At 45.9% G+C, this 22,965-nt stretch overlaps 1 protein-coding gene across 5 annotated transcripts in view; it reads left to right on the top strand.

Moving 5' to 3' along the window:
- The window catches only part of pdzrn3b (PDZ domain containing RING finger 3b), an 87,358-nt gene that overhangs the window by 56,788 nt on the left and 7,605 nt on the right, over positions 1-22,965 (top strand). The window contains exon 1 of one of the 5 annotated variants that reach the window (XM_076096268.1): positions 12,738-12,806. The exons of the other annotated variants lie outside the window; for them this stretch is intronic. Within the exon in view, the coding sequence (XP_075952383.1) occupies positions 12,738-12,806 (69 nt within the window). Of the gene's footprint in view, positions 1-12,737; positions 12,807-22,965 lie in introns of those variants that run through there. 5 annotated transcript variants of the gene reach the window in all.

Raw genomic sequence — 22,965 nt, forward strand, 5'->3', positions numbered from 1 at the left:
GCGATATCAGGCTCGAAAATCCACCACTTGTCTCCTTCTGCTTTCTTTTACCAGTCGTGGTTTAGTTTTTAAACAGTGAATTTCAATCAGCCAATTATTGCTTGAAAAGTGTGGTGCCAAATATTCGTAACACCTTGGAAAGTTCTGGTGAGAAAAGATGTGCCACAACATAAAGTTTTTGTGAAACAGAATTACCATATGCTTTTTTTCAGTCTGGTATTGACATAAAGTAAAAAGCAGGTCTGTTTTTTTTAATTCAGTGTTGTCCCGGCTGCTCTTGAAGCGTCGCTGAAGGTTTTTGAGGAGCCATAGTGCGTATTCGTCCCAACTCGCTCGACTGCTGTGTCGCAGTAGCCAGCTGCTCGGCCCCTCTCATTGTTTGAAGTTTTTTTTTTTTTCAAGCTGTAGGGTGGTGAGTCACCTGCTGGTGGGGGGGGGCCGCCCTGTGGCGGAGGACCTCTCACCTCGCTCACCTCTAGAGGCGTCCCCCGAGTCCCCCCCCGACAGGCTGTCCGTGTCACGGCTTGACTGACAGGTACAAAGTAACCACTGTGCGTGCCGAGGTCCAAAAGATTCACCCCTGTCACTCAGCTGTCCCGGGACAATGCCCCCCCCCCCCCCTCTCGACCCGCCTCTTTGTGTTCTCATTGAATTACAGCACGAGTTGGTTCTGTGCACTCCCGGGGTAATTGAAAACATGTGATTTAAAAAAAGGCAGGGATGAGCACCGCTGAACGTGACTCCATCCAACACTAGCACCGGTCAAATGGAGCCTGTGAAAGATGATATCGGCATGTGGCATCCTCATTATGAGGACTTAAACGTGCCCTTTGTAGGTGTTAAGACCGGAGCCGGGATTTTTGAAGTTGTTGAAAAGATTGTGCCGACCCCAAAATGAAGTCATGTTCCACCAGTCGGCTGCAGACGGAGCGTAGCCTTTTAAGGTGCCTCCTCTCTCTTGGCCTTGTCGGGGTGTCTCCTGGGAAACAGACTGGCTGTTGTACCTCTTCATGCTACCGTGCTGAGCATAAGGATTTGAAAAAAAAGGTCTACAAAGTCCAGTTACTCTCTTTTTGTAATATCGCTATTTATGTTGGATTTTTGGGATACCTTATTTCTTTATATTGTATCCTTACTTGCAAATCCCTAATCCAAAACTAAACCAAACTACAGACACTGCTCCAGTTTGAAGTGCCAAAACAATGTTTTCAGGATTTCCTAACACTGAGTTGGTTCATTCCTGTCCACGGAGCTTATCACAAGATTTTCACAAAAATGTTCCACAGTAACTGAGCTTTTTACTCTTCACCTTTTTCAACCAAACTGTTGGCCCACATTCATTATTGCCCCTCCGACTCCCATCTGAACAAATAATCTCATTACCAGAGAGAACAAAAGTTCCAGTTCACCTGAGCCCTCGTACTCGTTACACATCAAGAGCGGCATTAAGAGCCGTGCCGGACGGGGGGAAATCACATTCTCGGCCCGGCTCGGGTTGCGTAACATGACTTTGTGTGTAGCTGAGCCACCAGAGCCGCAGGGCCAACAAGCCCGCTGATGTAGACGGGGTCGGACCGACTGCCCAATGAGCGTCGGCTCATTATTGCGAACTATTATTGGTTAGCTATTATTGGTTAGGAGTAATGGGGGACACTCTTTGATCCAATAGAAACCATTCATTTTAGAGTGGTAATAATTAGTATATCAACAGAAAACTCATCAGCAACTGTTTTGATAGTCCAGTTATCATTGTCATTTGTCATTTTTTAAGCAAAGATACCAAACTTTTCCTTGTCATATCATGGTAACGTCTTTACTGTCTTTGGCTTTTGGACTGTTCATACAAAACAAGAGATTTGATGACCTCATAGACCAAATGAATGACCATAATTATTGATCAAGAAAAATATCTTTAATGGGAATAATCATTAGTTGCTTCCCTGATTTATCTGCAAAGTATGGCAACAACTCATAGTTATTTTCATTGCCAATTAATCTGTTGATTCTTTCTTTTAGTCCATGAAATTTCACAAAATGGTGAATAACTGCATGTCGGTTCCAACTTCTTCACATTTCAGGAACTGGAGCAAGCGAATGTTTCGCATTTTTGCTAATCAAATGAAAAATCAGTTGAATTTTCTTTGATTAATTAACTTTTTCGCCACGGCGTAGTGTCACCCCAGGTAACCAGGTGATTTTCGAGCCTCAAATATCCTCCTTCCAATAACTCATTGCTGTCAAGTGGGTTTGAAGTGTCGTCTGTAGGCTACCAGCTAAAAGACGCGTGCCCTTGGAAAGTGGGACAAAGGCTAGGTATCCCATTATTGGAGGGGGGTGGGGGTTCCATTGGCATTCTTTCTTCACATCTATATCTGTCTGCAGCGGCTCCCTTCTGTCACGAAGTAAACCACCACAGGCAACGATGATGTCTTGGTACACACACACACACACACACACACACACACACACACACACACACACACACACACACTCAGGAGGGAGGCGAGTAAGGTGCATAATTGTTGCTTTCGGGGAGTCTCCGGGCTCATGAATGTGTGCTCTGTTCTCATTACTACCCTTGATTACCTTAATCCTCCGTCTGAACTCGGGGCTGTCACACGCACCGAGGGATCCGAGAGGTCAAAGATCAAGCCACCCCCCTCTGCTCTCTCCTAAAACCACTGTCTCCTCATTAAACCACAGCCATCTTTCCCTTCTCTCCCTCCTTTTCCCCGCATTAGCACCCCCAACCCCTGCCCTTTTCTTGTGTCTCCCTCCCCTTGCTCTCCTGCTCCTCACCAAAGAGAAGACGGTTCTCTCTCCCGCTCTTAATGGACAAGGTATACTATTAGCATCACCACAGCAGTGTGCTCTGTGAAGGCAGCATTTGCAGGGTACTTCAGCGCAAATGAAGTCGAAACGAGATGGAAATTACAGACTTGGGTTGCTTAAAAGCACGCTTCAATTTTTTGAAGCGGGAGAAGTGTGGAGTGTGTGTGATTTTCAATCAAACACACTCCTTCTGAAGACGTGTTGGTGGGAACAGTTCTCGAGAAACTATATTTGGGTTAATGATGCTCAGAGCATCAAAGGAGAAACCTGCACTTTGGGGCCATTTTCCAATTCCCACTTTGATGTGAGATGCACTGAGCCCACTGGCTGGGTCTGAAATGAAATGCTTTCAACCATATTGAATATTAGTATTTTCTTGTTGTCCTGCCAGCCAAATGTGTCACCATAACTGAAGCACATTATGTCCTTCATTCACTCAAGCCCTGCATACTAAAAAACAAAAAGAGGCTTCGTTATGAATCGTTATTAAAAACTCTCATACTTTTGTCTGTTTGGAAAATAAACAGGAAAATAACAGCATGAACATATTTATGCAGTTGCGTTCAAATGTTCATTTTAATTCATAACTCTCTGAATGCTTTGCATAGCATTAGGACACTTTCCGAAAAACACGTGAATGCTTCTATTTGCATTTTTAGAACCACTTTGCACAATCATTGCAGTACATCTATTGACATATGTCACAAATTCATTTTCCATTCGGGATAACGGCATTAGCATTCGGTTCGTTAAAAGGCTGTTTAGGGTAATCGTTGGATCAGGAGTGGAGAACGGGGACATTGCACAGACTTGAGTTCCTGAGAGTCGGAAATTAAATTTACTTCGGACAAATCTGGTTTGTATCGTCATGAGCAGATGTGTCATGGGAAGCATTTGACAGGAGTTTATTGCCAAAATCGAATTCAGTACCGACTTCTCATGACTGTTGGCATAAACAGCAATGTAAAATTCTGCCACATTTAAACTGCTACTTGCTTCTACGGCAATTGTGCATTTTTTTACTGGTCACAAATTTGTAGCAATTTTGACAATGACGCTAAATATTGATAGTTATCTCATAATCTGAAAATGTATAAACTAAATGCATTTTAAGAAATTTGACAGATTTCCTTGATTTGACAGCATTTGCAGCTTGACCTTTACAGCCTGATGTTTCTTTTCCCCCGATGAGAACAATGCAATCTTCCAGTATGTAATCTTTTAAAGCCCAACCCTGGGGCTACATGTGAAGGATAAAGCATTAAGAGCAAGGACAGATAAGCTGAAGTCACCATATCAGCATTAAATCTGTTGCTCAAAGACATTTTAACGTTCAAGGAGAAAATTAATTTGACGGTTTGGTCTAATCCAAAAGGTCAGCTGTCATCATCAAACCAAAATTGTCTCGGGTATCCTGTGGGATTTCTTAGCCAATGATGATATCTAGTGTATAACTTGTCATTGCACACCTTTTAAAAGTCCTATAATAGTTAAAGATACAGTGTTCATCTAAAGCACAATGTTGCCAACCATTACATTGGAGGCTTCCTATGTGTGGATGTTAAAAAGCCCAGAAAGCAAATGGTCTGAACCATTTTTCTCTGCCAAGGGAACATGGAGAACAAGTGTCATGGTTAAAAGCTCTTCCATCTTACCTGTGTATTACCTCTGCATGTAGAGGTTTATGAAGTCAACTATCATTCACGATGATCCATACATCCACTGGAGTCTGACACGTTTGAACATCTCTCGCTTTCAAATTACCGACCGGCTCGGCAAAAACAACAGGGAGGCTGTGAATCGGGCCCCCACTGCCCAGAAGGCCTCGGAGGTCACTGCCTCGGCCCATCTCACGGGTCACGGGGGGTCACGCAGAAAAGAGATTTACCGAGCGGTCGAGACATCCAGTTAGCATCGCTAGCAATTCCATTTAAACTCTCGTGGAGTGCTTTAAAGACATTGTGTGTAAAAATAACATTGTCCGCCTCCAGGGTGCTGGGTCCCATTCGTCAAAGCCGACTTTGTGCAGTTAAACCCGGCCATCCGTCTGGGTGTTGAGACGTTTGAGTGATGTCAGCCAACACGTCAGTCAGTTACCTCTCAATGACCCCCACTCCCACTCAGAGCTTTTCATTTGGAAGAGCACTGTAATGTAATGAGATCGAGGGCTGAACATGGACCTTTGGCTGTAACTCACTCTTCGGAACCTCTCGATCAAACAGAAACAGGTTTACACCCCCCCCCCCCCCCCCCCATATCTACAGGAACAAAACTAAATGTGCCGTTACATGTAGATATTGTCAAGGGGTCTGCTTTTATTTGATAATAAGTTGCAAGTTCCTTTCTGCAGCTGTCAATGGCTGTGGAAAATGTGAACACATCCAGCCTACCTTCATGTTGCAAGTAAATCGTAATGATGTGTGTCCCTGGTCTTGGTGTGGGGGGGTGGACTGGTCTCAGTTTCACCCATGTCCTGTTGATGTAGCTGTCTGGATTCATAGTAGTCTCTTCTGGCTCTGTCCAGCTTGCTCTTATAATCATGAAGGTGGTTCTGGTTGTATTGGATGGGTTAAAAGGATGGATGGAAAAGTTCCAAATAGTTGAAAGGCCTCAGGCATCACCCCGGGTGTTAGGGTGTTTTGCATATGTGCCTTGTCTCACCCAGGCTTTCCCCATGGGACTTTATTTTGGAAAAAAATCTGTACAGTACTCAAAGGCGAGAGACAAATAACTCTTTGGTCCCGTTTTTTATTGTGCCATGAATTACACATGTGATGTTTGTCAATTTAAAGCAAAATCTTGCGAGTCAAGAAACGGCTCGGTGAACCACATTTCTCGTCTCGCACAGTGCACTTCACCAGCATGCCCGTTAACTTGGCTTGCACATGTGTAACGTTTAGCTTACCTGATGTGTTTTATTCAACGGCTCTTTTTACCTGAAAGAAGAAGGAGCGAGACCTGTTTGTCTGAGTACGACCCGGTACCGTAGCTTCAGCGCCAGACGTCACTTACGCGACTTTTAATTATGTAGTCTTTCAAATTAAGTCTTGTACTTCAACAGTTCAATGACGAAATGAGACTTTCTTGACTAGCACAATTATCTTTTCAACTGAGAAACATCATATGAGTAATTCATGGCCCAATTCAAAAGGGATCAAAAAATGATTTGTACACCGCAGACTTTGCCTGTCTATTGGGAGCAATGGTTGCTGAAAGACAACTTCTGCAAGATTGAACGGCCAACCGTGCGATTAATGAACCATCGCTGTAAATAACAATAAAAAGTGATCTTTAATTAAACACTCAGACACTGTCAACTCTATACTCAAACACTCCGATTGCCTCTGTGCAGTCTCGGTCCGGAGCCATTTCTCTTTGAGCGGCCACCTCTGCTGGCTGTATCAGCAGTGTGTGTGTGCGCCCACGGGCCTCCTCACTCTGCAACCAGTGTAGCTGGAGGCTCTTTCGTTGGCGACTCTGGCTGCCAACATGCCGCAGCAGCCGGGAGCGATGAAGGCTTTTGGGAATTAACTGGTGACAGGAACTCTGCGTGGACTCCAGAGTTGGCAGAGTTGACCTGCAGGGACCCTCGGAGTGGAGTCACATCACCGAAGTAGACGGGATGAAATATGAACTCTTTTTAATATCCCGCCTAATAACTGTGTTGACACGCGCCATGAGTTACCTCCTGCAGGAATGTCGTGGCATTTGGATAATTAGCTGTAAATATTATTTTATTATACCTCGCCATCACAACGTATTTTTTATAGTACCAAAGGTTAGGCGGTAATGTTACCCGGCTTATTATGGAGCTAAATACAGGTGTGTTATAGGTGGTGGTGGGTTAAAAGGGACCCGACCAAGAGAATCGCTGCAAGAGCCAGTGTGTCTGCACAGAGACCAATTAATTTACACTTCAAGTCATCCCGCCCGCATGCCTGCATCCATTTGGCACCAATACTTGGCTCATTTAGAAAAGCCAGAAAGCTCTCCTCTATATACTCCTTTGCGAGTGATGTTTGTTTTTGTTTTAAGAACCTGACAGAGTTTTCTGTTTTGAGAAGTAAGTGGGGTAATGTTCCCGCTAGTTGGCAGAGGGACAGAGGTCCCAGTCTGATGAACACACACACAAACTGTAATTGCTTTTGCGTCATGTTTGTGTACACCACCTCCTCGGTGGCTGCACTGCAACACATGCCTGAAGCTATTTTTTTTTTTTTTTTTTTTTTTTTTTTTTTAAGCTCCAAAATATGAAGATGATTTTAACAGCACAGAGTGAAATTCTTTGCATTTTACTGTCAGGCTTTGGATAATGGGAAACAGCCTCGGGGAGCTTGAAAAACAGGTTTAGAGATTTTTCTGTGAACCGAAATCGAAATCCCCCAAAAAATCCAGTGTCATACATTGGGATTTCAACACATCAGTCGTGTAAGCATCCCCTCATACTTAAGTAATTACACTGAAGTGATAGCGATGGCATTATTAGTTGTTTGAGTCTCCAATTAAACAGTTTCGGTGGCTGTCATTCCTGCTGGCTGGGCTCCCTGTTGGCACAGGACCTGGCTGGCAGTGTAAATAGCAGTACAAAGCTGACAGCTGTCTGATAAATTATGCACAGCCCAGTGTTTCAGAGGTGGATACACACACACACACACACACACACACACACACACACACACACACAAACTGGCACCCACATGCATACACGGATCCTCATGCCGCTCAGGCCCCAGCGGTACAGTTGAGAGGGACTGGAGACTCATTAAACTCCTCCACACCCCGTCCCCTCCTCTGTGGTTACCGAGCGTCTCTCCGTCTCGCGTGTCCGTCGTCTTCGCACCTTCTTTTTAACATCCCTTGTGTTCGCTCTGGCTCCCTCTTTCCGCTCCCGTTCGCTCATCTGGTATCTCCATTAACACGGGGGCATTGTAGCTCCCCTCTCCTCTCGTATCGTCTACAGATTAGAGGGCTCAAACCAAACCATTTGAAGGGGGACAAATATATATACGGCCAAAATCAACTCGGTGGAGGCCTAATCCCGGTCTACAGGGAAAATCCATGCTCCAGACAGAAGGAGTCTTATTTAGCAGTTCAGTGTAACATCTTATTTGTTCTGCGCACGAGCAAACTTTGCTTAGTTCCACTTTATAATAGAGCAGTGAAATTATCCAGGAAACCTTGTAAAGGTTCCATAATTTGTAGCTGATGGCTTTATTAAAGTTCGATCGATAATTATCTGCTTTATAGGTTCATTGTAAACCATTATTAATAACGTTTGGTTTGCTCCAGCATAACACTTGATCTTGCTTTTAACACTTAATGAAATACTTCCTTAAAGGGGAATTCTAGGGATTTAGTTTTGAATTTGCCAAAAACAGATTAAAAGATAAATGGTCGAAATCGAGCAGCAGTCAAGATGGTTTCACTTGCGATCTCTAGTATGGATCCAGCTCCAAAAATGCTGGATCCCACATCCTCCATAATATCACTACCTCTAACTGCAGACTCAGTGACTTGTTGTCAAGTGAAAAACACCAACTTCATAAAGGGGACCTTACTAGAAGGTGGTACACTTGGCTTTAAGTAGCGTCCCACTTGAGACAAGTCTGTCCCTGCAGTCATGTCGGAAAAAGGGAAATTTAAGCATCTGCCTGTTTGTGTTACTCAGCATTTGTGGTTTCACCCCACAAAAGTAATACAGTGGAAAGTCCGGATTTTTTTTTCTTCTGACCTCAAGTATTATGACGTGAAGTGACGTTAATCCAGCTTCTGCTGATGCACAAAACAATGACTCTCTATACAAATGAGAAGCCACACTAGGACATTCTCTTCATGGATTCACAATATGTGGCCAATTTAGTTTTCCCCCCGTCACTCTATCGTTCCTCGTCCTCCCTCCCTCCTCCCTCCCCTCATCCTGCCGTCTGGACAGTGCATTAGAGTCGTGCGAGAGGACCTGGACATCATGCTCTTTCCTTGTGTTATCACAATCAGCCATCGGTGTCCTGTTTCTCCACATGTTGCCACGTTGTCACCTTCTGCGTTGTCTCCACTCCCTGTTAAGTCCACCTTTAAAAAAAACAAAAAAAAAAAACATCCTTCTCTGTTCGTATCATCGAGATCTGGCTTCCCACGATGTAGAGATACATGGCTTGGCATTTTGCCACGTGCCAGGATGAAATGCTGAGGTCAGGTTACGTTAATTTCGGCGGACCTGCAGTGCCTCCATCATGTGGACTGAAGACAGTGAGGGTTAATGGATATGCAATTACTCCCCAGTCACATACTGTAAAACTTGAGATAATCATAAAAGGTATAGTTTCTCTGGAAACGTGCTTTATCACCATTTTGCTCAGTTGTGCGTTTAACTTGCAGTGGTTTGAACCACAGGCGGTGCCTAAAATAAATAAAAAGAGTGGCCTGTGTGGAAAAGTTGAAACAGAATTCACTTTTGGAAAAATGCAACACAATGTCAAGCTGCGGTGGCCAATCACGTGACCAGCGATCCAGAGCTGTGCAGCCAGCCACGAGGGAACAAAAGACTTCGTGCTTCGTGTTGTAGCGCTGCCACGCCTGATTTTGGCCCATCCCAGACTATTTCTTGACCAGCAAAGAAATAGTCCGGCACATACCGTAAACAGATCATTTGTGCTCTTCCTTGGGTCCCCAGCAATGCACCCGCCAAGTGTGAAGTAGATCAGGTGAACGGTTCTGGAGATACGCGAAGGACACACAGGCAGACAGACGGAGATTCCTGGCTTTGTAGTTGGATGTGAGGAGCATAAAGAGCTCAGACGATGTGTTAGAGACACCGTACGCCATCTGATCCCACCGCGGCTCTAGTTAAAGCCTTGACTCCTAAACTGGGCCCAGTGGGACGCCGAAACAACACCAGGCATTCTCTATAAATAACAATGATCCAACCAAGCATAGATCAAATGCACAGGATCCGAGCGCCACGTTGCTAATTGGTAGGGGATGTGGTAACCTCTAGCCCTCCTGTCTATTAAAAAATAGTAAATGTTGATGCTGATGATAACAAACCGCACGACATTGTTATCGTTTGGTCTCGCTCACGCTGAGATAGGAACCTCCGAACACTGTGTCACCGTCTGGATCAGTAATGAATGAAAGCTGAAGTGTGCGTGTTTCTCTCCGCTGAGCCCACAGATCAAACCTCAGGGACAGAGGGGGGGGGGATCACCAGCGAGGGCAAGGCATTTAATCAGCACCTGCAAAATTAAATCACTGAACACAATGACGGCCAGTGTGCATTCAGGTCCTCTGCTCTGTGTTTCACTCCAGCTGACTATTCATTAATACACAGGTTTTGGGGTTTTTCCTGCAACAACTGCCATAATCTTTAGTGCGGCCGTTCATATCCAAGCAGCGTCTGCGGTTATTTTTGACTTTGTGAATTGGACAATCTCAGTGTGAGAGCGAGATTAGCCGATCCCAGCCCCGGGCACAACAGCACGGCTAATGTGAGCGTAGAATTAGTTAGTCATGCTGCTGCTGGATGAAAGTGTGAGCCTCGCGCCCGGACGAGCAAAGCCTGCAGTAATTATGAATGATTGTTAAGTTCACACAGATACCTTCGCCGTTTGCCCGAGGCAACGTTTTGTCACCATCGCTTCTTCTGCCTGAAGGATCTCATTTTAGGATCTCTCTCTTTTCTTTCTTTCTTTTTGATTTTCCAGTGCTCTGTGTGTTCATGGTTGTGGGAAAAAGATGAGGATTTATTTGAACACAGCCTTTGGTTAACAGCTGTTTGACGGAATACAAATATGGATTAAATGGGAAAGTGAAATCTCATTAGCCAAAATCCCATCCAAGTATTTTTATGTAAATTATAAATTGTGGAAGTGAATAGAAATGGTGAATTCTGAGAGAGTAAAAACTTTGCTCAGGGGTGCTTTTTCAGCCAATACACAAATTGTGCCCGAACAACCTACGGCAGTGCATTTAACAAAATACCGCAGCGGCGTTTGTAGCCAAAACCTTCCAGAAATGCTGGACATACATTCACACCAATGGACAACCTGAGAGCAGCTTTCATGTTGCTCGGTGTCTCTGATGTGGTTTGATTCCACGTGATGTGAAGCCTTCGCAGTTTGTCTTCTGTGGCATTTGAAAAGATTTGCATAACATTTTCTTTACATTTGCCTGGAAACCTTCGAGCCTCACTAAAAAAAAATGCAGCTGTGTCGAAAAGGGCGCAGGAAGTGTGGAAGCGCTGATAGATAGGGATCAGCGGACACATCTGGCAGGAGGAAATCACCAGCAGTCGTGGTTCCATCCCCCTCCTGCCACGGAGCCTATCCAGGTATGTGGCTTATCGCCGCGGAATTAATTGAACCGAAATCGCAGCGAGAGTGGGATTGAATCATGAAGGGGTGAACAGAGACAGCATAGGGTCAATTACTGCACCCCGGTTCCATTAGCTGCGTTTCCACCAAGACGTTTCTAGTGATTTTAGGCCCGGGACTACTTTCTTAAGGAACTAAAAGGTTCCTTCTGCCTATTGCTGTCTGCAGTTCCATATATCGTCATTCTGATAATCAAATCACCGCCGCGCTGTCTCTCTCTCTTCTACCTCTCTCCTTTGCAGCTCGCTCGCAATTTCTTTCTTTTTTAAATGAGTCGGAAAGCAGACAGAAAAGCCCCAACTTCACTTTTAATGTAATCAAACAAAGAGAAATTCTCTCCCCGTCGTCCTAAAATGGTCCTAAATCTTGTTGGTTTTATAAATGAAGCACGAGTTTAAGCAGCGGCGCTGTGTGTGTGTGTGTGTGTGTGTGTTTGACTAATCGGGGACAATCATCACTTCAAACCCAACCCCGAAAGTTCCACCCCCTGAACAGAGCCTTTTTCGTCCCAGGAACTTTACTTCGACCCTGGTCCCTGCGGTCGAAAAGCACTTCTTTTAAAAGGTTTCCAGTCTTTGGGGAAAGTTCCTGCGGTCCAAAAGGGTTTATTAACTCTGTATCACGTCTTCTGCCTGTAGAAATGTGAAGTTTTCCATCTCTGACCCTTACGGATTCATTGCCCTGAAATGCCTTCAATGTGCCTTTGGTCGGCTGTGTGTGTGTGTCCACCAGAGCACACAGCAGGACAGATGCCAGGTCTGCCTTATGGAGACATACCCGTTGTCTGCACACAGGGCGGCAAGAAGGACCCAGAGAACGTTACCGTATGGCGCTGAGCATAAGACGCTCCGCTGGGTTGAGGGCTTGTCGTGCCTGCACTGGAGAGGGACAGCATAAACATGTAGCTGGTTTATTTGTTTCCCCTGGCTTTGGGCCTGTGTATTTGGAGAGACAGGAAAGAATGCACAGTCTCTTTCTGCTGGATTAGTGTACCAGAGGTCACCAAGCGCTCATTTAGCTGGGGCACGGCAAAAGGGTTTGAATCACAAATATGTGGAGCTCGATCCTGAAATCATGGATGAAGGTCTTCTTGTCCCACTTTGGATTTCAAACTAAAAGTAATTTAATAAGGAGGACTTCATCTCACACGTTGCCCCCCCCCCCCCCCTCATATGAATAATCAATGAGCGGCCGCTTAATAAACATGAGGAGGGGGGCGTGTGCTAGGCCGAGCTCTGGCTGCTGGGCCCCGTGAAGCTCAGCAGAAAGCTGGAGGGACGTCGAAGAGGGAGGGAGCATGTGAGGCGAGGAAGGGTAGGGGGGTAAGAGAGAGAGAGAGAGAGAGACGAGGCTGAGCGGAGAGATCCAGCCACAAGCCGGGGGTGGGAAGCCAATCCTGTCGGCCCCCTCAGAGTTGTCGTGTGTCTGCGAGCGGACGGAGGCAGTCCGTTGAGGGAGCAGAAGGAGAACAGATCTGCTTCCACCGTCTCGAGTGGCCGGAGGGGGGGGAGCCTGGATGGTGTGATCTCCTCCACCATGGGATGCAGCCTCTGTACCCTGCAGAAGCCCGAGGAGCATTATAAACTACTCTATGAAGTCTGCCAGGTACTGTGACCCCTAGCCTCCGGAGGAAAAGACAACCTCAGGGACTCTTTTCAGGTTGTCTGACTGTACTTTTTTTCCTGTTTTCGGCAAAAGCCACAGTCAGTTTTAGGCTTGTTTTGTATCGTGACTTTTGTTTGCGCTCATGTCTCCGGGGGTCACCGGCTGAGTGGGAGCGGAGGGTGGAGGAAAGTGGAGTGGAGTGTGGAGCTCCTGCAGCTGAGCAGCCTGAACTCTGGCCGCGGGGGTCAGCGAGAGGTGGCGCGGTGCGCTTTAAAGGAGGAGGAGGAGGAGGATGGGGGGGGGTGATGAAGAGGTGACAGCTCTCTCAATGTGTCTGCTAGTGTGTGCGCCGATCGCTGCCCACCTCCTCATTGTCGACTGAATGCTGACTCGGAGCTTTCCGGCTTTAACCCCGGTTTGACTTTAACACACAAAAAAAAAAGTTTATATTTAACACTGCCGTGCTTGTGTTGCACTTTTTCTTTTCCACCAGAGAAAATAGAGCCGAGCGTTGTTGTAGCACCATTAACACAGAGGGAGAATGTTTTCACCAGAGCATGGACTGGTTCTTGTTGGGGGGGTTTTAAGTGCCTTTTAAACCATACTTTAGTACAAACCTGATACCATGAATTGGTTGGTTGATTAATTGAGCAAAGATGGCAAACATGTTCTGGTTCGAGCTTCTATGAACTACTTGTCTTTGTTTTATATTGTTGTAAATTGAATATCTTTGATTTTGGACAGTTGGTCAGCCAATGCTGACAATCTCAAGACATCAACGTGGGCTTTTTTTTATAATATTAACGGATAAATGGGCGATTCAAATAAATATTCTCGGTTAAGGATATTTGAATTTGCGTGATGGATTTATAAGTAAGCCATGACAGGGTTTGTTTGTTGATGCACTCGTGTTGAAAATGATCAAATGCTCTTTTTGTTTTTCTCCTCAGACATTCAGAATCTAATACCTTTCTGTCTGAATCAGGTGAACTCGGTATGAACCCACCTTTTCCAATTCCGTTCTCAAAAAGCATTTGATGGTAGATTGTAGCGTGGAAAGAAAGTCACAATGAAACTTTTATTCTCTGATCCGTCAGTGGAGAACATGTGCGTGTACCGTGACTGGCGTGTGGTGCCCACCGAACAAAACCTGCAGCATGTTGCCGTTCTTCCTCAACTCTAATTGAGACGGCTCACTCAGACCGCCGGGTTATTCATGTGAGAGTGTTTGGATTCAAGTGGCAGTCGGGTCATTACCAGCAGACGGTGTACGAGTCTGACAGACTGTGTTGCACATCTTTTCTCCTCGTTCTTTTCATCCGTGATGGACCCCGGCCAAGTGTTATCCTCCAATCACACCGAATTACATCTCCATTTGCTGCACAGGGTGCCGGGTGGCTAGTGGCTGGTTTAAATGAACGTAATGATCGAGCTCTCCGCGGATCTCGCTCATTATTCTCCCTCCCGTCAGGGGAAGATAGCGGGGGGAGGCTGACATTGTGCCTGCAAATAGTTTGGCTTTGATCAGCTCTGTTCATGAACAAAACAACAAAAAATACTAAGAGGTTTTTGCGTGTCTCGAGGAAAAGATGGTGTACAGTGGCAGAATAAATGGATTATGGGTGCTGATATTGGGGTCAGAGAGACTCCTCCACCCCCCCAAAACAGACCTCTAATAACAGCAAAAACATGGTTAATGGAAGAAGCCTGTCACTTCTTTTGTTCCGCCGTCTCCTCGGTCACAGAGTCAACGTGCCTGTCGGTTGTCCTCCATCTGTCTCTCGGCGGTCTGTTCTTCTGCCCCCGAGGCTCCGTAGGGGAGAGTCGGCGTGCCGGGTTTAACACGACAAGTCGTTCGACATGTTGCTGCCCTCAGACGGGCCGAGCACCGCGGCCCCCACGCGACAGCAGAGATAACGCAGATGATTTCTGACGCACTGTGGACGTACGCTCTGTTTTTAAGAGGTTCATGATGGCGATGCTGTCAAAGGAGTCGCGGAAGGAGTTTGTGATCGGCCGGGACTCTGTTTCTTTTTTTTGTTCTGGTTGTTTTTGAAGGTGGCCATGTTGCGAAACCTTTTTCCTTCAGCGCTGCAACTATTTTTTATCATCCATTAATCTGCCGATCATGTTCTCGGGTCCTTGTTTAATCGTTTACTCTGTGAAATGTCATAAAATTGTGAAAAGTATATTTTGATTTAAAAAAAATTCCCTAAGCAATGAGTTGATTGTCAAAATATTTGGGACCTCAATTGATGGATTAATCGGCCAGCTCTACTTTTCTGTCCTCCATTTTCCTAAAAATAAATCGGCCAACGTCAGACAAACAACAGAATTGAAAGGTTGATGCTGTGAGATTTGACTCACGAGCAAAATCTCGGATCAGTTTTAAAGTTCCGAGGCCACATCTTGCGTGTGTAACTATTTGCCTTTAACCTAAACAGTGACTGAATAACTGTAATAATACAACTATGAGCTTAGTAGTTGCTCTATGTACCCATAGTTCTGAGAAATAGTGAGTTTTCCATGTTTATTTTTAGCAAATTACACCACAATGATTATTCTAGGACAGCACGCATTACAGAGCAGACACAACCAGTCCGGCCTTCGGACACACGATGTTTAATCATTACAGATGTGTCCTACTGGAAGGTGCATTCACAATGTACAACTAGCGGCTCTGGTTAATGATGACCGACGGGGTCGTGCCTGCCTTCACCGTGCAGGTTACTGTGGAGCTCTTTACAGCTCTTTACAAACTGCGTTGAAGCGATAGGTCTCAGATATGCGTGCAAAACAGGGAAATGTTCAAAGTCTACTCAACCTAGTGCTGCGATATTGCAGTAATGGTCGTGGTCAGCGGCAGGAAAAGACTTCTATGTTACTTTTTCTGAGACTCGAGTCTGTCTGTCTCTGACAGACGTGACGCGCCTGATTCTTCGTCTATGGTACATTAGATGGTGGTTGAATGGAATCTACGTGGGCACATCCATAGCTTGTGCCTTATTGCGGGGCCGTGGGGGGGGGGGGGGGTTCTGGGAGGTCTTATTTCTCCCTACTGATGTAATACAGGCAGATCCTCTTGTTCGGTGAGCCTGGCACAGCGCCCACCTCTCTGCTCTCCCCCTTTATCTCTCTGAGGACTTAATAATCCGCCAACACTTGAAATCTTTCCAGTTCATTAAACACCTTAGCTCCAACTCCCATGTCGGAAGCGTGAAAAATATGCTTCTGCTCTGTTTTATAAAAGTCAACAGACTGCTCCTGAAGGCATTCTTATCAATCCTGGCAGGATTAAAAAAGCTCGCTTGGTTTTTTCTTTCTTTTTTGCTAACTTCAGCCGTGTGTTTGGGTGGAATGAATTAAGAGCTTTTGGTGTACATTATTTCGACAGGAATTGCACTGATCAATAGAGTTATGCTGGAGATCAAACGTTGTTCGGCTCTATTAAAGGCAGCCATCGTGGCGTTCTAGATAAGCGTCTTCCCTCTTTGTTATGATCATTAGAGGCCTGAGCTGCGGCGGGCTCAGTGCTCCCTTTTAAACTTGACCCTTCTGACAGCGGCGGACCCCTCGGTCCTCTCTTCAAAGCTAAAGGTAAGCACCATGTGGAGATGTAAGCTCAGCTGCTTTTGTCAGGGACTTTAAGGCAGAGGCCTTGGAAACTCTGTTTGACATTTCTAGGGCTCTTAATCTCCCCAGAAGCACTCTGTAATGGCTGTGGCGCCGTGCTGTGGCTCTTACAAGACCCGGAGCTTAATTAGAGCCTCAGCGCAAGCCGGCGATAGGGACTCGGATCCACGGCGAACTGATCTGGACTATTGTCTTCTATAAGTCGGTTGCTTTCTAAGGCTTCTCCGTCTCTCACTGTCGATTCCCTCCCTCCGTTCCTTGCAGAGGAACAGCATCTTAAACCGAAAAACGGTTGATCTGCTGGGCAATAGAAGTTTACAAATGAGCCCGCTGGAATCAAGTGCCGCTGCCCAATTAGCTCTATTCCTGAGTGAAGATGTCACGCTCAGCTCAAGAAGCCAAGTTGTCACAGCGCCAGATGGTCTCAGTGTAACATCTCCCCTGGACCAGACCGACAGAGACATTAGATGGAACTATTAGTACAAGACAGCCCCGCCATCCCTCCAATCCTCTGCCCCTCCCCTGCCCCGCTGTCAGAGACCCCTGTCATCAAAAAAAAGGAACTTGCAAAGATGTAGCCTGTCCCCCCCCCACCCCGGTAATGAGGCTTGACACAGACGGCGTACAGAGACCAGATCAGAGCGCGGCCACCGGAGCCTGACACTGTGTTTTTTTTAATAACGGCCCAGATCGAGCCCCCGTTTGGCCGCCACATCTGTTAAACACTGGAGCAGGTGGCCGGCGGCCACAGGGGAGCGCTCGCAGCTGTGGACTGACTTACCGTCAGTCCACAGCAAATGACAGAGAGGGATCAAACCAAGCTGTGAGAAGGCATATTAAAACCAAACAGGGATTTACCCATTCCCACCACTAATAGATGCCATACATGTAGATGTGGTGGACAAAGTATAACAAATGGCTGAGGATCACTGGACGCATGGATGTCAGATATAATTCTCAAGTCCCATGCGGCAAACTAAAGCTCTTTATCCACAAACAAGCAAAAGTACAGAGATTATTACGTTTGCTTTGTATGGCAGAATTTGTCTCAATAAAAAGACAGCACAACTTAAAATCAGTTAAAAGAAGGCATGAGGGCAGATGAGTTCAACGTGGAGAGAGTCTGTTTTTGTGTCCTGTTGTGAAGCGCTCTTAATTTGCTATTTGAACGAGCTTTTGTTTTTCAAGAGCAGCGGTGCATAAACATGATTATCACCGTGGGGACGTAATTAAGAGTTTGCTGATTATAATATTAGCATTAACACGCAACTTGTTAGTGCTTTATTTGTGTGTTGTATAGTCCCATAATGAGGCCAGGCTTAAGCATATGTTGCCTACGAGCAGTCACTTCTGACTGGTTCAGGATGATTATGAAGGCCTGCAGATGCACGGATACTGATATCGGTCACAATCCATGTAATTCAATTCTATGTTTTTATAGTTTTGACCGATGTGTTGCTGCATTAAAAAGGTCCCCAGCAGTGTGATGACCAGGAGTCTGGCTTTACGTGTCAGTAGACTCCTGACACCTGCATGGAAGGAGCTGTGATCCCTTTGTGGAGATTGGACGTCCAGAAGACTTTGTTTTGTTGTTGTTTTGTGTGTTCATGTCTGCTCCCCTTCTTCCAGAGAAGTATATCTCTGTTGCAGCTCTGTTCGATCGCTGTTGGAACAAACGTGCCTTTGCTGACTTGAGCAAACAGAGCTCAGTGTGATTCCTCACAGGGTGTATATATACAGGCAGCCTGGGGTAGTGCGGTGAGAATAACGGCTAATGAAGCGCGACACAACCCGGGGTTCTGCTGATACCTCATGAACTCCAGCCTTAATTAAACTGCATACGGCTGTTCGTGTGTCCGTGCTGAGGGGCAGAGAGTGATGTCCTCCAGCTGCACTCTCCCCTTCTGGTAGCCTTGAGATGCCGCGAGTTGGCAGCATTTAGAGGAGGGCAATTATACCGATGCGAGTTGTTAGCATTGTTTTTATTTTCACTCGAGTATTCTTCGTTAAAAAGAGTATTGGCTGCTTTTAATTCAACGTTCTTGCAGATTGATTGTGAGTCACTGAATGATTGCAGTGTTACTGCTGCTGTGCTTCACTCATTAAAATCCCTCTGAGAGAGAAAATCATCCTTTTTGAGATTTGACTTCTTTTCAGAGCTTATTCAAAAACCCAACGGGTGGAACAGGTGATTGTTAAAGGGCTTAAAAGTCAAAGAAAATGTATTCCAAGTAGAGTGAAGTTCAGCAGACTCACTTCACACCTTCACTTAGGCTTCAATTAGACGAGAGAGAGGGAGAGGAAGCAGTGAGCACACTGGAAGTGATTTGGGTTCTTAATTGATCAGCTGTGGATAACACAATGCCCCGTGCTTTAATCAGATTAGCAATAAACAGTGGTGTCTCTTTCAGTCAGCATTACGTTTTTTTTTGGCTGTTTGTTCTGTAATCCTCAGTAAACTCGCACACTGTGGCAAACAAAGGCTGCTGTGTTTTCATGCCTCACACCTCGGAGAGTTTTTCTGTCCACTCGGTTTAAAAAATATTGCAGATTGCAAGACACACACACACGCACACACACACGCTGAGAAATCACTGGCTGGTCCTCCAATCTTCTGTGAAATAAAAGAGGGATTAACTGTGTTTTTCAGGCAGAATGACCCACATTCAGACTGCCACTCAAATGTTATATAGCCCCCCTCCAAAAATAAGCCTTCAAGTCTTCACGCTCTCTACCACGTCAGCGCTCCTCTCCGTTCCGAAATACAGACTTTGAAGAATCCGTCTGAGGAGTGTATCCGAGCAGAAAGCGGAGGCGAGCGCGCCGGCTCTGGAGGCTCTGTAAGATGCTCGTCTATACAGTGAAGTTCTCAGGGTTTCCCTCGGCCCGGCTCTCACAGGTCCGCCGTTCGCCTGGCAGAGATTCCACTCTGTTCACCTCGCTGCGTTTCCCCGAGGAACAGAAACACTGGCTCTTTAATGAGGTTCCTCTCTTCTTTATTGAAGGATTAGCGGAGATTGAATGGCCGTATGAAAGACTGTTACACAACACGCTCAGGGAATTGATTAAATATCCTGCAACGGTTTTTCTATTTAGTAATAAGAACATGGAGGGAGGCAATTGTTTTTTTACTTTTTTTGCAAACTGACACATTTTTTAATGTATGTAAATATACATCTATTTTTTATTTATATCCCTGTATAAATGGCTGTACTCTTAACCCAATCATACATCTTAGCAACCCTATAGGGGCAGCAGGCCTGTCGAGCCACTCGTCTTTACCAGTGGCGGACCGCGGCACCGCAACCACAAAAATGACATTGCATGTTAGCATGTCTGGCTAACTCGCTCACTACTAACCTACCATTCCCTCCAAGGCCAATGAGCATTTCATACTACATTAGTTTGATGGTTTACAGGTTACATTGAAAAAAGAGCCCAGTTGACATTATCGCCGCTGTGTGGAAGCTGCTCCTAGATGCTTTACTCCTAACCGGTAAATCTAACATCTGTATTGCTTGTTAAGCTAAGCAGCCAAACAGGGTTGTGTTAGAATGAAATAACAATCCCATCTTATCATACTTATTATCCAAAGGCTAACAACAACTATAATTCTATTAATCTATTTCAATAGCTTCTAAACTGATCCCCATGTAGTGTTTATCCTAATTTTGGCCTATAGGCGTTAAGATGTTATTTAAGAAAAGTCAGCTGGAAGTATTAAAAAGTCAACGGTGGACGGCGTTTTCAACCTACTCACCAAGCTAACCTCGAAAGAACGGAAACCTATACAGAAAGCTTGACAAGCACAGCAACAGTAACTGTGGGGGGGGGGGGGGGGGGGCAGGAGTTGGCAAACGGTCAATTCAAATTAATTTTAACTCTGATTGATTCCTGTGTTTATTACTTTTTTGATATCAGGCTCCTCATGAATATCAGGCTTGATTTTCAATGAAACTACCTGATTAAATAAAGAACAAACGAAAAAGCTGAGGCAACCTCAGCCCATCTACCATATTACAAAGACAATAATGAAAGAGACGGCGCTCGCCGCCTGGCAGATAAGCATCTTTGGCAGCAGGTTAGCAATCGCTGATTACACACACACACACACACACACACACAGATTCCCACATCAGCATCTCAACCCCAGCTTGATGTGCGTTCGATGGAAGATACGGCTCACCCCTGCTGCCCCTAATTATTCCCCAGCGAGCTGAAGACTGGCATAGATATCTCATGAAAACCCAAATCCTTTTTGTTTTGTTTTTTGCTCTTAAAAACGTCTGAAACCAGATCTTGTGCAGGGACACGGGTCCAGCGATTTCCACTTGTTTATAACTAATGTTATATTTTAATGAAAGAAAAATAGGCCGTGAGTAACAAAACCCCAGCTGTGTAAATTCCTCACCGAACAGCGACACAGCAGACGTGTGATTTAGACCTAATTAGTATTCCTTTAAGTAGGGCCTGGCTGCCCTCTCGTCATTAAAATGGATTTAGCGGAGACCCCTCCTCGGAGGATGCACCGGAGTCATCTCTGCGCGTCAGTCGTCGCTGTGTCAACGTGAACGCCGGCTCAAGTGATTGGTATTCGCTGACCTTCAGAGGACAGTTAAGGAGGCACTCGGAGTCCGGTTTCTCCGGCTCATTACTGCGTCAGCTCGAAGGTCGGTGCTCTTCACGGCGTTAAGGCGCAGTTAACGCGGCATGGCTGGAGCTCAGCGGCGGTGAAGCATTGTGTATTGTGTCAGGGGAGTGTTGTGTGTTTTTTCCCAGTGTGCCGCAAAGGGCCGCTCCATGTCAGAGGTGAGCGCAGTGAATGGAGTTCGTGGGGACCCCCCCCCCCCCCCCCCCCCCCCCCCCGCAACATTCAGAGCACTGAGGCAGAATGCTCTGGGCTCAACAAGACGGGGGGGCTAAAGGCTTTGTCTCTGGTTCACTGCCTCCAAGTAGCCCCCGGGATTCCTGGCAACCAGGTTTGATTGTTGGAGCCTGCATGCAGAGAGGAGAAGGCACAAAGGCGCTTGTATTCCTCAGCTGATGTACAACATCACGGCTCGCTGTGGGAAACAAAGATGGTTGAGGATGTGAGGTCCCGTGTGATTTAAGGAAGGCTTATTACCGATACCAGCAGCAACAGCACAGAGGAATTTAGACGTCTTCTTTCATGTTGTGGTGTTACTGGGTTGGTTTTAAGCCAAGGCCAGTTTGCTGTAAGGAGAGAGCGGTGTTAAAGCTCAAGGTTGCTTTGTTTTTTGTTTTCTTACATTAGCATTCTGTGATATGATAACACGCTTTTCTCAATGCCGATTTATTCAGAGCAAACTGCGAACAGATGAGCTGTTAAGGTTTGATGTAGAAGAAGTAGAAGTTTAAATCCGCTGAGATGATCCAATTATCCTGCAGACCCAGGATTAGCATTAATCTGCTCTGGTTATTAGTGGGCACATAGCCTCCTCTGATTTTTGCATTAAATTCCCTCCTTTTCCTGCCTTCTTCGTCCTTCCTCCAAGCGCACACACACACAAACACACACACACACAAACACATACACGAGCCCAGTGCCTTTGGTTTCTGTACGTACTCTTATATAGAAATATGTCCTCAGCTTTTACATTGTCTGGGTCACAGGCAGGTTGTGTGTATATACACAGCCTTCATTCCCTGGAGGAGGTGTAATATTAATGCTGATTAAAGCGCAGCACCACAGTAAAGTCTGCAAAGTGTGCCGTGAATGCGAATGAGACACTCACGGCCTGAAGGCAGGCGCGCCAACCAGCCACGCGTTTATCAGAAAATGAATCCTCAAACACGGACTCGCGTGTACGTTAGATTGTCGGGAGGAGTGAAAAGGAATGCTAGGGATTTATGACCTGCGACTCCAAATGCTAGAAAGTAACTAGATTCTAAGGACACTCTTGAGTGTGTGCGTGTCTGCATCAGAGAGAGAGGCAGGAGGAAGGGAGCGTTGAGTCTGTGACATGAGAGGATCCCCGGGCCTGAGATCCTATCAAAGCTTTCGACGCATCCAGGAATCGCAAACTGAAAAAGTCCGCATGATGTGGTGATTAAAAGTGCGCTCACTGGGTTAATGCTTGTTTGGGGTGTTTTTTTACGTCTCCCACAGTAGATGCTTTGGTGAACTGACGGTGGCATTTGGGCCGAATCAAAATATAATCCGTGCGCTCGGCCTGACCTTTGGGAATAAGCGTAGATCTGTGTGCAGATTTCGTCTCATTGGATCCGGTGACACATTCCATTGAGAACTTTAAAGGGTCTGCGCTCATCTTCCATCAGCACACGGAGGCCTTAAAGTGGCTCAAGCAAACCTAATTGGCCTCTCGTCTGCGACGTGACGCAGCCTTTTGCTCGAATTATTCTCAGGTTAACGCGCCGCACCCACTCCACTGCCTCCGACGGCAGGTCGCATTTATCTTATTACTCTGCTAAATGAGGGCCCCGCCGCGCAGCCTCGGCTAATGACCTTGATTAATTAAAGAGAGACTCATCCTAATTAAGGTCT

The sequence above is a fragment of the Anarhichas minor genome, unplaced genomic scaffold (genome assembly GCF_050575085.1).
Source record: "Anarhichas minor isolate MPS153535 unplaced genomic scaffold, ASM5057508v1 ptg000021l, whole genome shotgun sequence".
In the NCBI taxonomy this organism is placed as follows: domain Eukaryota; kingdom Metazoa; phylum Chordata; class Actinopteri; order Perciformes; family Anarhichadidae; genus Anarhichas; species Anarhichas minor.